Below are 13,582 nucleotides of genomic sequence, written 5' to 3'. Positions count from 1 at the left end.
ATTCCAACGTTTCCTAATTAATTACAAAGTATGTTTTAGACTATATGGTGAATAAAACTACACAAAAATTGCAAAGTCAGTATTCTTGCTATGATTTAACGACTAACTATTGGAGATATGGTAATTTCTATATAATATAGATTACCAGGAATGATCTGACTCAATAGTACGTTCCACGTGTTTTATTTCATATGGTTCGCAAGTATCGGCGACAGAAGTCTAGGCAAGATTGGTCATTGGGGTCGATGGAAGGCGCTGTAAACACTGTTATATGGGTTCTTTCAGGGCTGCTCGACAGTTCAACGTGCCACAGACAACAATTGAACGACATGTGGCAAAGAAACGTGATAATCCTAGCTATACAGTTGTGAAAAGGTTAGGATAATCACTACTGTGTTTACGCCAGAACAAGAGGCAGAACTTAAAGACTACTTAACACAGATGGAAGGACAGTATTTTGGCTTAACACATAAAGAACTTGCTTTTCAGTTAGCAGAACGAAACAACATCAAACATTCATTTAATACTGCTGCCAAATCTGCTGGAAGAGATTGGTTAAATGGGTTTCTTGCACGAAATCCTACCTTAACAATACGAAAACCAGAGGCCACATCAATCGCACGAGCGATGGGGTTCAATCGAGTTGCTGTGCACTGGTTTTTCGATCTGTTAGAAAGTCAATTAGACACATTCAAGTTTACAGGAGACAGAATTTTCTATTGCGATCAGACTGGTTTTACAGTCGTTCCAAAAGGTCACACAAAGATGGTTTCTATGAAAGGGCGCAGACAGGTGAGAGCAGTTACTTCAGCAGAAAGAGGCCAGACTGTGACTGCTGAAATCTATGTTTCAGCGTCGGGGTGCTACGTAAAACCTATGTTAATTGATCCTCGAAAACGAATGCAACAAGCGTTTGAAACTGGCTTGTCCCCTGGTGCCTGGGCAGAAGTCCAAGAAACTGGTTGGATGACGAATGACCTATTTTTGACTTGGTTTAAGAAGTTTATTGCATATTTTACTGGAGGGTCAAAGGAAAGACCAATCCCTCTCATATTGGACGGCCACAAACGCACACAAAGAGTTTAGAACTGATAGATGTGGCCCGCGAAAATGGAGTTGTCTTGCTGTGTTTGCCACCACACTGCTCACACCGTCTTCAGCCATTGGACGTGGCATTTATGAACCCTATCAGTAAATTTTATGAAGATTAAGTAAGATCGTGGCTTCGCACCCCTCCTGGAAAAGTTGTTACGCTGCATCAGATAGCAAGTTTATTCTACAAAGCCTTCATTCATACAGCTACAATGTCCACAGCAGAGAACGGGTTTCGGAAAACAGGCATTTGGCCTGTAAACATAAATGTGTTTCAAGAAAGTGATTACCTTCCTTGTTCAACTACAGACATTCATCAAGCTCACACATCAGAAGTTACAGAAACGAAAGACCAAATACCAGAGATGTTGTCAAGACGTAAAATACCTGAACAACTAACAACTGACGATCAAGCCTCTGTTTCGTCTAACTTTCAGGTTACCAGCCCTGAAATGGCGTCAGCTATTCCAAAGGTGGATAAAAAAACGAAAAGGAAACCATCTGGCAGGCGTTGAAAACCTGTTGTTTTAACCGAATCTCCTTATAAGAGTGAACTATCTGAAGAAATTAAACGAAAAGGAGTCTCCAAACGTGCTGCATGTAAACGAAAAGTTTTCTCCAAGACGTTTAATAAACCTGGGATACCACCAAAAGTACATAATGACAATGGAAAAGTGACGAACGTTACTGACGCCTTAACCACCCTTTCATGTTCAAGGGATAATAAACTGAGGTCGAATGACAACGAGGAAGAGAGCGAAGAATGTTTATACCGCTATGACTTCTCTGAAGGAGGTTGGTTACGGTGTATTAGTTGCGGACGCTGGGCCCACGACACTAGTGCAGGAATAGAAAGTGATGATGACGAAGCTGTCCACACTTGTGTACTATGTGAAAGTAAGAGGCCTAAATAAAACGTAATACCTGATTCCACAATTCACAGAGCCATGTTTCCAAACCTTATCGTAACATTATTTCGTTATTCCGGCCTTATTTAAGCTTTAGAGATGAATTCATGCTAGTTCCCCATCTTACCCCACATATGGGGCAAGACGTGGAATTGGTAGTCTATGTTTCAAATCCAGATATTTCTAACTAAATGTGACAGGTTTGCTGGTTTCTTTGCATGCTGTTCTAATTCAATGGTTAAGTAAACAAATGATAATCAAACCTACTTGAATTTGTTTATTCTTGTCCCTTTTGTAAGGGTTTAAAGTTAGCTTTCCCACCTTGCCCCGCCTTCCCCTACCTATAACACTCAAACACCATGTATAATTGTTTCTGTGCTTTCGGCAACAACTTCCTGATGCCCCACAGACGTCATATAAGATCCCATATCGCCGTATCGTAAACAGCTACAGTGCTAAAACCTTCCTCGTGTCATTTCCTTCTTTCACCTCCAGTAACATAAATGGTTGTTATAATTAAACTTTCGCTATTTGAGAGGTCCTCAACGAAAAACTAGTGATCATAGGACATTGCAGCTCAATGGAAACATTTTTAAGGATAACTTGTGAATGTACTGAATCTAGTCACTTTATTCATATTTCAGAATTTTGAGAATATTTTTTATTGTTTCTAATGAATTCTGCTACCAGATTCTGTACATGTTTTAAATGTTCAGTTAAATTTAACTCTGAAATTGAAGTCTCAGTAGTAGATATTACATAACCCAACGAAGGTAGTACTCAGTACTGCGAATTCAGGGCCTTACCTACAGATCGATATATCTTTAAAAAGTGCTGTAGGTGAAATTGAACAGCAATGAACGAAATCTGAATTTTTATGCTTTTGTGGTGGTCATAAAGTCGGTAGTAGACATTATTGAAAATGCATCGATATTGCTAAGATTATGTTAAAAGATATTTTCAGGTTCTATACCTAGATTACACATCATTACCTCTTCAAAAAAGGAATTTTTAAAAACTTTTTGTAGGATTTGAACAATGTACCCTCTCCTCCCCTTGGTAATACACATTACTGAAAATTCCCTGGTGGCGCTAGGGTTAGTTTCCACATGGGAGCGTAACATCTGTTGCTTTCCAGGTTACAAATGTGGCTCAGTGTGACGACAGCCTGAACGTGAAGTTTGTACGGATACCGTTTTACAGATGTTCGCAGCAGTTGTGAACGACGTATGATGGAAAGTTCAGCAGTCTTGACGATTCTTGTACACTACTTGAAGATCGCACAATGCGTCCAGCATCCTCAGCAGTGGCAACAGTAACTTCGTCACCAATCTGTAGCGCAAGTGTCCTTCGTTTTCCCCCAGAAGGATTTCGCAAATCTTCAAATAACTCTAATTTCCGGAACATGTTCTTCTGTTCTCGTCCAGAAGTAGTAGTTCTCCGTATTCCTGTAATGCGTCGATGCTCTTGAAGAGCAGCAACACTACTGCTTTCGTTTTGATAAAACAGTCTTAAAAGTAAAACCCTACTCACATTGCCCAAACCCATGCTGACTGTCTACAACTGTAATGCATACTGATGCGCGGGTCCCTGGTTGGATTCCCGACCGAGTTGGGGATTTTTTCTAAACGGGGACTCTGTGTTTGTGTTGTTCTTGTCACTTCGTCACCATCATCATAATCATAATCATCATTAGTGACAGTGGCTAGATGGGATTGTGTAAAATTTGGACTGTCTAAAAATGTTGACTGTCTGCAACTATAATGGATACTGATGCGCAGGTCTCTGGTTCGATTTCCGTCAGGGTTGGGGATTTTATCTGCCCGGGGGCTGGGTGTCTGTGTTTTCCTCGTCCTTTCATCATCATCATCATCATCATCATCCTCATTATCATTCGTGACAGCGGCTAGATGGGATTGTGTAAATATCGGAATATGTGAAAATTGGGACTTTGTACGGGCGCTGATGACGCACAGTTGACCGCCCCATAAACCAAACTTCATCATATTGATGCATGTGTTTCAACCCTACGTGAAAGAGATGGTGCCTAGCATCAAGTCCAGACGCTAACACTACTAACAACGCAAATCCTACAGCGCACTGTCTGAACATCATTCCTATATTTTTCAGTAGTCATAAGTTAAGTAATTTTCTGTCTAAATTAGCTGAAGTAATGAAAGGTTAATTATAACCATCCTTTATACTAGCTGCGACTGCTACGAGGTCTTCAACACAACCGTATCGCTTCCCAGTACTAATATCGCACGTAGAAAGGCTACTCTCGGAAACAGTTCTGACAGCTGTTGGAAAACAGTGTTCCCTGGAATAATTACAGACTTGAGAGTTTCCATTGTACAAATTATCAAGTTCAGTAGGTAATTGATTACAAGATTCTTTCTCTGAAATGTGATGAGGGGCGTATACGTGGAAAACGGCTATGGAAATGCTGAGAGATGGCATTCGTGGCACCTTCTCGATGGCTGCTGGATGGAAAACGTACAGACTGTGGCAATAAACTATAGTTAATCAATTCATACTTTTACATCGATACAGGCTAAACTGGAAGTAGGTCACTGCACTTGACGCTCTGGCTCATGTCACATATCCTGACCGTAATTAAACTCCTTCACACTTACACACTACCAACGACATTTCAGCTGATGGCACCAAAACCTTAGACTTAAATACAAATCACGAAAAGAGCTAATTTTACTCAAACCATAGCAACTCACTGTGACATTTTTACTCATGTTGCTGAGTTAATATTTCCATTATTTAGAATCAGTCGCTAGATATGCCATTTGGCAGAAAGGAGTCGCTTGTGCTCTGTATGATGTTAACCCAATCTATCGTGTGATAGAAAACATCACTTAACGAAACAACTGTACTTGTCTTCCACTCCTGTATACCTGTGTCTCGGTGAGTACCTGAAATTTCAGTCTCTTTTCACACTCTTCTGTACGGATATTATCTTAACGTCAGAAAGTCAATATCATTTCAGGTGACTGTTAGATTCAGAATCATCATCCTACTGATCTATACAGATTCTGTTAATTCGTTTGGCGAGAAACTCTGCCGTTTATTGGTATCATTATTTATTACGTAAACGACTTTTGTAATCATATAAAATATTCACTTCACTAGTTTCGGCAGACACACACTAATTTCAGATGTGACAAAGTCCACTAAAAAGCTACGTACTGATGTATAACAGAACCAGTAACGCGCTTCGAACATAATGAAGTCAATAAAAATACTTCAATGAATGTACGTCATATCATTACATGGTAATAAACAGTGCCTATTAGTTTTCAAAGAGCAATAAGCGCATAATAAAATTCTACCAAAATAGCCAGATATGCATTATTCATAAACGATTATACAAGGATACAAGTAATGATAAAAAACTTGTTTTGCCGAACATTGAACGTGGTGCTTGCATGTATATTGATTACTCCATTTCAAAGAATACATCAGACGCGTTACTTGTCAGTTCTCTAAAACCGTTTGAGCACGAGTTTGATGTAATCGCAAGCTCACAATAAATAAAGAAAGGATACAAGATTCCTCGGTATAGTAGAAAAGAGACGAGTTGTTTGGGCTCTGGTATCCAAAGAGCGATACTTGAAGTGTATAGCTGTTGACGGAGTCCTTCAGCGCCGTACAGCAGAATCTGAAACAAAAAACGTTTATTTGCAACGCCCAAAAAAACATCAGTTCATTAAATGTAGCGTGGAGAAGGTCCTACAACAGTGACTTCCATGTCACTGTTTGCCAGTGGAACATGATGAGAAAACCGTTAATTTGAAATGGATCTCCGAAACACTGTATCAATTCTAACATAAATAATTAAAGTGCATGTTCAGTACTCAGGAATGTTTAATGTTTAAAATGTGTTTACTCTGTGAATAATTACCTACGTTTTATAGGTTTGAGCTCTAGATCATAGACATGAGAAGGAACGTAAAACTATAGAAAGCTAAAACAGGGGAATGGAACCCATGTCGTACCGACAGTGGGTCCAGTGTCTTGCAACTGAGCCACCTCGAGTGATCCTACATGTAAGGGAATTTGGCTTCGGCCGCTCTGCGGCAGAATAACGATACGCCACGTTAGTCACGCTGTATTTAGCACTACTGTACTCGCCTTATTTAGTTATACATTAAAAATGATACCTTTACTAAATGAAACTTACAACCCTGTCTAAGAGGAAGACTTTTCTTTCGGGAACCTAAGACTTGAATCCCAAAACGATGAGAAAGTCTTCATGTGAGTTATCTAGTGATAGGTATATAGATACATGCCTTTCATGCCGCATAGTGAGCGCACTGAAGAGTAAACTAGATCAGTTTCATCGAGGACGAGAAGTGAGTTGAACCAACAATTCTGGTACTACCTCGGAGAATTTTTCCAAGTAAGAACATGAAGAAAAGATCAGGAAGACGACCCAATGGAATGTGTATAGCTGACATTATACAAAATACGTAGCAACATGACGGCCGTAATTCACAGAAAATCTAGGGGAAACCCTTGTTCAGCAGTAAATGTCAAATGGCTGCTGCTACTGCTTGTGCTGACGAAAAAGTTGGCGATATGTGGCAGTTCTCTGATGCTTCTTCTTAAAAACATTTATATTAGCTGCAAATATAAAAGACAAAACTGGACCTAAAATGTGTATGCTCCCTTGATTTAAATACACTCCTGGAAATTGAAATAAGAACACTGGGAATTCATTGTCCCAGGAAAGGGAAACTTTATTGACACATTCCTGGGGTCAGATACATCACATGATCACACTGACAGAACCACAGGCACATAGACACAGGCAACAGAGCATGCACAATGTCGGCACTAGTACAGTGTATATCCACCTTTCGCAGCAATGCAGGCTGCTATTCTCCCATGGAGACGATCGTAGAGATGCTGGATGTAGTCCTGTAGAACGGCTTGCCGTGCCATTTCCACCTGGCGCCTCAGTTGGACCAGCGTTCGTGCTGGACGTGCAGACCACGTGAGACGACGCTTCATCCAGTCCCAAACATGCTCAATGAAGACAGATCCGGAGATCTTGCTGGCCAGGGTAGTTGACTTACACCTTCTAGAGCACGTTGGATGGCACGGGATACATGCGGACGTGCATTGTCCTGTTGGAACAGCAAGTTCCCTTGCCGGTCTAGGAATGGTAGAACGATGGGTTCGATGACGGTTTGGATGTACCGTGCACTATTCAGTGTCCCCTCGACGATCACCAGAGGTGTACGGCCAGTGTAGGAGATCGCTCCCCACACCATGATGCCGGGTGTTGGCCCTGTGTGCCTCGGTCGTATGCAGTCCTGATTGTGGCGCTCACCTGCACGGCGCCAAACACGCATACGACCATCATTGGCACCAAGGCAGAAGCAACTCCCATCGCTGAAGACGACAAGTCTCCATTCGTCCCTCCATTCACGCCTGTCGCGACACCACTGGAGGCGGGTTGCACGATGTTGGGGCGTGAGCGGAAGACGGCCTAACGGTGTGCGGAACCGTAGCCCAGCTTCATGAAGACGGTTGCGAATGGTCCTCGCCGATACCTCAGGAGCAACAGTGTCCCTAATTTGCTGGGAAGTGGCGGTGCGGTCCCCTACGGCACTGCGTACGATCCTACGGTCTTGGCGTGCATCCGTGCGTCGCTGCGGTCCGGTCCCAGGTCGACGGGCACGTGCACCTTCCGCCGACCACTGGCGACAACATCGATGTACTGTGGAGACCTCACGCCCCACGTGTTGAGCAATTCGGCGGTACGTCCACCCGGCCTCCCGCATGCCCACTATACGCCCTCGCTCAATCCGTCAACTGCACATACGGTTCACGTCACGCTGTCGCGGCATGCTACCAGTGTTAAAGACTGCGATGGAGCTCCGTATGCCACGGCAAACTGGCTGACACTGACGGCGGCGGTGCACAAATGCTGCGCAGCTAGCGCCATTCGACGGCCAACACCGCGGTTCCTGGAGTGTCCGCTGTGCCGTGCGTGTGATCATTGCTTGTACAGCCTTCTCGCAGTGTCCGGAGCAAGTATGGTGGGTCTGACACACCGGTGTCAATGTGTTCTTTTTCCAATTTCCAGGAGTGTATTTTATGTAGTTTTGTGTGGGACTTTCATCGGTGTAATTTGCTTCTTGGATTATATTTCATGTTACTGACTAGATGAAGTTGTAATTAAGTGCGTTCCTTTAACGAGATGCTTGTGTGTGAAATTTCAGAAATTCGTAAGTAAAAGAAACGAAGGAAAAAATTCTTGCAATGAACCTCCCTATTTTTGAATGAATGGTTTATTTCACTGTAATTAGTTTCGGTGCTAGGCCATATCGTCAAACGGCGGCAAAGATTTCTCACATACATTTCACATTTTTTTCCATAATATAAACAAATATACTTGATTTTTCTGTTTACAAATTGCTCTGCTTAAAAGGCAAGGTCTATGTATTTTACTTACTTGATTAAAAGTTTTATTTTATTCGTTACGGCATAGAACCCTTCTTCATTAATGTGAAAAATGCTAAAACAAGAGCCAGACTGGGGATAACATGACACACACGTGCTCACGTATATTACGTTTAAATCGGACGTCACGCCAGATGAGTTAATTGGTTAACTGCTCTAAAGAACAAAGTTGTGGCGTTACAAAATACTTCTACAGTTATTGCTATATGTTTTACTGTACAATGGAAACAATGAAATGATTATTTTTTTTACGTTATTAAGAATGTGGTATCTACTAATTACTTTAAACCATAATATTTGACATTTCTTGTTAAGTAACTGACAACGGTGTATTATGCCTCTATTGCTATCTGTTTTACTGTACAATGGATACATTGAAATGTTTCCTTTTTAACGTTATTTAAAAAGTAGTTTCTAATTCCTTTAAACGATAATATTTAGCATTTCATGTTATGTAAATCACAGCGGTTTAGTATACCAGTATAAAAGTTTTCTCTACCACTACAAAATTATAGGCGTCCCATGAAAGTTTTAAGAACGTTTGGTTGACTTAAATATTAGTAAATTCCATACCAAATGTAAATTTCAGATATCTATGGCTCAAATGGTTCAAATGGCTCTGAGCACTATGGGACCTAACATCTATGGTCATCAGTCCCCTAGAACTTAGAACTACTTAAACCTAACTAACCTAAGGACATCACACAACACCCAGACATCACGAGGCACAGAAAATCCCTGACCCCGCCGGGGATCGAACCCAGATATCTATCTACGAAACCTACGACACCTGATGTTTAATTAGTATCATATTTCTTACGTTTTCTTTAGGAAGATTTCAAATTGCAAAAATACCTGTAGTCAAGGCTAGTTTGCTCACTTAGCATGAAATCCAAATCTTTTGAACTGATGGATGCATCTCTACAGTTGTTTGTTTGTTGGTTTGGGGGATTAAAGGGACCAAACATACTCAGACAAAGAACAGACAAAACAAAGTAAAACCACACAGAGTGTGGCGGTGGTTGGCCGACCATAGGGATAAAAAAGGAAAAGAGAACTATCGAGAACACATTAAAAACTCAGTTTAAAATCGTAGGCCAAAGTCCAGAATCAACACAAAACAATAAAATAAAACCGAAACACTGAGATTAAATGATAAAAAACCCCTGTCCGAATAAAACGTAAAACTAAGTCAGCGATAGCCGAGTCATCTGTTAAAAGGGCAGGGAGCGTGTCAGGCAGTGCGAACGACTGCCTGAGCACAGCTAAAAGTGGACAGTCCAATAAAATGTGGACCACTGTCAAAACGGAGGCGCAGCGACATAAAGGTGGGTCCTCACGTCGCAATAGGTGGCCGTACGTCATCCATGTGTGCCCAATGCGCAGCCGTCAGAGGACAACAGACTCCTTGCGAGAGGCCCGCAAGGAGGAGTGCCACACGCTGGTAGCGTCCACGTTGGCCCGAATTTTGTTTCGTGAAGGCAGGGAGCGCCATTCAGTGTCCCAAAGATCCAGAATTTTGCTGCGTAGGAACGCTCGCAAATCTGTCTCCGGGAGGCCAATGTCCAGAGATGGTGTACTGGTGGCCTCTTTCGCCAGGCGCTCAACGTTCTCATTGCCGGGTCTCCCAACATGGCCTGGGGTCCACACGAAGACCACAGAGCGGCCGCACCGCGCAAGAGTATGCAGGGACTCCAGGATAGCCATCACCAGACGATAACGAGGGAAACACCGGTCGGGAGCTCGTAAAGCGCTCAAGGAATCGCTACAGATAACGAAGGACTCACCTGAGCAGGAGCGGATATACTCTAGGCCTCGAAAGATGGCGACCAGCTCAGCAGTGTAAACGCTGCATCCATCAGGCAAGGAGCGTTGTTCGGAGTGGACCCCTAGAGTTAGCGCATAACCGACACGACCAGCAACCATCGAACTGTCAGTGTATACAACGCCAGAGGCCTGATACGTGGCCAGGATGGAATAAAAGCGGGGGCGGAAGGCCTCTGGAGGGACTGAGTCCTTCGAGCCCTGTGCCAAGTCGAGCCGAAGGCAAGAGAGAGGAACACACCACGGGGGTGTACGCAAAGTGGCCCGGAAAGGAGGTGGAACAGTGAGAACCCTAAGCTCGGAAAGAAGCACCTTGACGCGGACCGCGATCGTACAACCTGACCGGGGCCGACGTTCTGGCAGATGGACGACCGATTGCGGGAACAGGAGACGATAGTTTGGATGCCCAGGTAAGCTAAAACATGGGCACCATAAGCGGCCAGCAAACGTTGGCGCCGTAACCGCAGGAGAGGGACACCTGCCTCCACTAGTATGCTGTCCACAGGGCTGGTCCGGAAGGCACCAGTGGGAAGTCGTATTCCGCTGTGTAAGATTGGGTCCAGCACCCGCAACTCAGACGGGGATTCTGAACCATGAACCAGGCTCCCATAATCCAGCCGAGACTGGATTAATGCCTGGCAGAGCCGTAACAGGGTAGATCGGTCGGCTACCCAGCTGGTGTGGCTCAAGCATCGCAGAGCATTTAGATGCTGTCAACACGCCTGTTTAAGCTGCCGAATATGAGGCAGCCAAGTCAACCAGGCATTAAAAACTACACCCAAAAACCTGTGTGTCTCAACCACAGGAAGAAGTACACCATCAAGATAAATCCGCGGCTCTGGGTGAACAGTGCGTCGCCGGCACAAATGCATAACGCAGGTCTTGGCAGCCGATAACTGAAAGCCATGCGCTACAGCCCTGTAGCTGACGTTCAGCAGCTGCAATGCCAATACAGCTGTAGTAAAGGCAGAAGTCGTCAACATACAGGGAAGCGGAGTCAGAATTTCCCACGGCCGCAGCGAGCCCGTTAATGGCTATTAAAAACAGGCAAACACTTAAAACAGAACCCTGTGGCACACCGTTCTCCTGGACTTGGGAGGAACTATATGAGGCCGTGACTTACACGCGGAAGGTACGATACGACAGAAAATTGCGGATAAAAGTCGGCAGAGGGCCCCGAAGACCACATCCATGAAGCGTATAAAGGATGTGATGACGCCATGTCGTATCGTATGCCTTCCGCATGTCGAAAAAGACAGCGACCAGGTGCTGACGGCGGGCAAAGGCAGTACGGATGGCCGACTCCAGGCTCACCAGATTGTCAGCGGCGGAGCGTCCTTTACGGAACCCACCCTGAGACGGAGCCAGAAGGTCCCAAGACTCCAGTACCCAATTGAAGCGCCGACTCACCATCCATTCAAGCGACTTGCAAAGAACGTTGGTGAGACTAATGGGACGGTAGCTGACCACCTCCTAAGGGTTCTTGTACGGTTTCAGAATGGGGATAACAATACTATCCCGTCATTGCGACGGAAACTCACCCTCGACCCAAATACGGTTGTAAAGGTCGAGGAGCAGTCGCTGGCAGTCCACTGAAAGTTGTTTCAGCATCTGACAGTTTCAGCATCTGGCCCTGGAGCGGTATCAGGGCAAGCGGCTAGGGCACTGCGAAATTCCCACTCACTGAATGGAACATTGTACGATTCTGGATGGTGGGTGCGAAATGAAAGGCTTTGACGTTCCATCCGCTCTTTAATGGAGCGGAAGGCCAGGGGGTAGTTCGCAGAATCGGAAATCATAGCAAAATGCTCTACCAAGCGGTTTGCAATGACGTCGAAGTCAGTACAAACTGCTCCATTCAGTGAGAGCGCAGGGACGCTGGCAGAGGTCCGATAGCCGTAGACGCGTCGAATCTTGGCCCAGACCAGCGATGGAGTGACATGGAGGCCAATGGTGGACACATACTGCTCCCAGTACTCCAGCTTGCCTTGGCGGATAAGGAGGCGGGCTCGTGCACGCAGTCGTTTGAAGGCGATAAGGTGGTCTATGGATGGATGTCGCTTGTGACGCTGTAGACCCCGCCGGCGATCTTAATCGCTTCGTGATCTCAGGCGACCACCATGGCACAGTCCGCCGCCGAGGGGACCCAGAAGAACGGGGAATGGCAGATTCGGCGGCAGTAACGATGCCGGTGATGAACGATTGAACCACTGTATCAATGTCATCATTAGAGAGAGGCTCAATAGCGGCAGTGGAGGAGAACAAGTCCCAGTCAGCCTCATTCATAGCCCATCTGCTAGGGCGCCCGAAGAGTGACGCTGTGGCAGGGACAGAAAGATCGGAATGTGGTCACTACCACACAGGTCGTCATGCACTCTCCATTGGACAGACGGTAAGAAGCTAGGGCTGTAGATGGAAAGGTCGATCGCGGAGTTCGTGCCATGCGCCACACTGAAGTGTGTGAAGGAACCATCATTGAAAAGCGAAAGATCGAGCTGTGTCAAGATATGCTCAACGGTGGCGCCTCGACCTGTCGCCACCGACCCACCCCGCAGAGGGTTATGGGCGTTGAAGTCGCCCAGTAACAAGAAAGGTGGTGGCAATTGGGCTATTAGCGCACCTAGGAGATGCTGCGCAACATCACCATCCGGTGGAAGGTAAAGACTGCAGACGGCAACAGCCTGTGGCGTCCACACCAGAACAGCGACAGCCTCGAAATGTGTTTGTAGAGGGACAGACTCGCTGTGAAGAGAGTTAAGGACATATATGCAGACGCCACCAGACACCCTTTCATAAGCAGCACGGTTCTTATAATAACCCCGATAGCCACAGAGGGCGGGGGTTCGCATTGCTGGAAACCAAGTTTCCTAAATAGCAATGCAGAAGAAGGGGTGAAGGCTGATAACACCAGTACTAGTGCTATCCATGGCGTCTGAGGGACAGGCGAGATCGAGGTCCTCAGCGGATGCCAGAATCTCCACCTTGACTTCAGACGCAGAGCTTGTAGGAAACAGTGGGACGGGTGCCAACGCAATGTCGTTGGTCTTGGGGACTTTCTTCTTTTTTTGCTTGTCGCGCTGTGCCTTCGGTGGTTCAGGCTTCATGGGCTTCACTGGGTCCGTCTCAGGGACGGACAACGACCATGAGGCCCTACGACCAGGGACTGGTTGTTGTTTCAGCCACTTGCAGGTGTCCGCATTTCCACTAGTCGGAACTTGCGAAGGGAGGTCCCCAAGGGTGCCCTTCCTGGCGAGAATAGCCGAAGAAGTCTT

General features: G+C 45.2%; 1 protein-coding gene across 1 annotated transcript in view; it reads right to left on the bottom strand.

Annotated features, from left to right (window-relative positions):
* The window catches only part of LOC126298039 (cytosolic carboxypeptidase 6), a 1,900,625-nt gene that overhangs the window by 288,178 nt on the left and 1,598,865 nt on the right, over positions 1-13,582 (bottom strand). Inside the window, exon 11 of the mRNA XM_049989358.1 lies at positions 5,561-5,673. Within this exon, the coding sequence (XP_049845315.1) occupies positions 5,561-5,673 (113 nt within the window). The remainder of the gene's footprint in view (positions 1-5,560; positions 5,674-13,582) is intronic.

Source organism: Schistocerca gregaria, chromosome X, assembly GCF_023897955.1.
Source record: "Schistocerca gregaria isolate iqSchGreg1 chromosome X, iqSchGreg1.2, whole genome shotgun sequence".
Classification (NCBI taxonomy): Eukaryota; Metazoa; Arthropoda; class Insecta; order Orthoptera; family Acrididae; genus Schistocerca; species Schistocerca gregaria.
The sequence above is the reverse complement of the archived record's forward strand: the minus strand, read 5'-3'. Positions and strand labels throughout refer to the sequence as shown.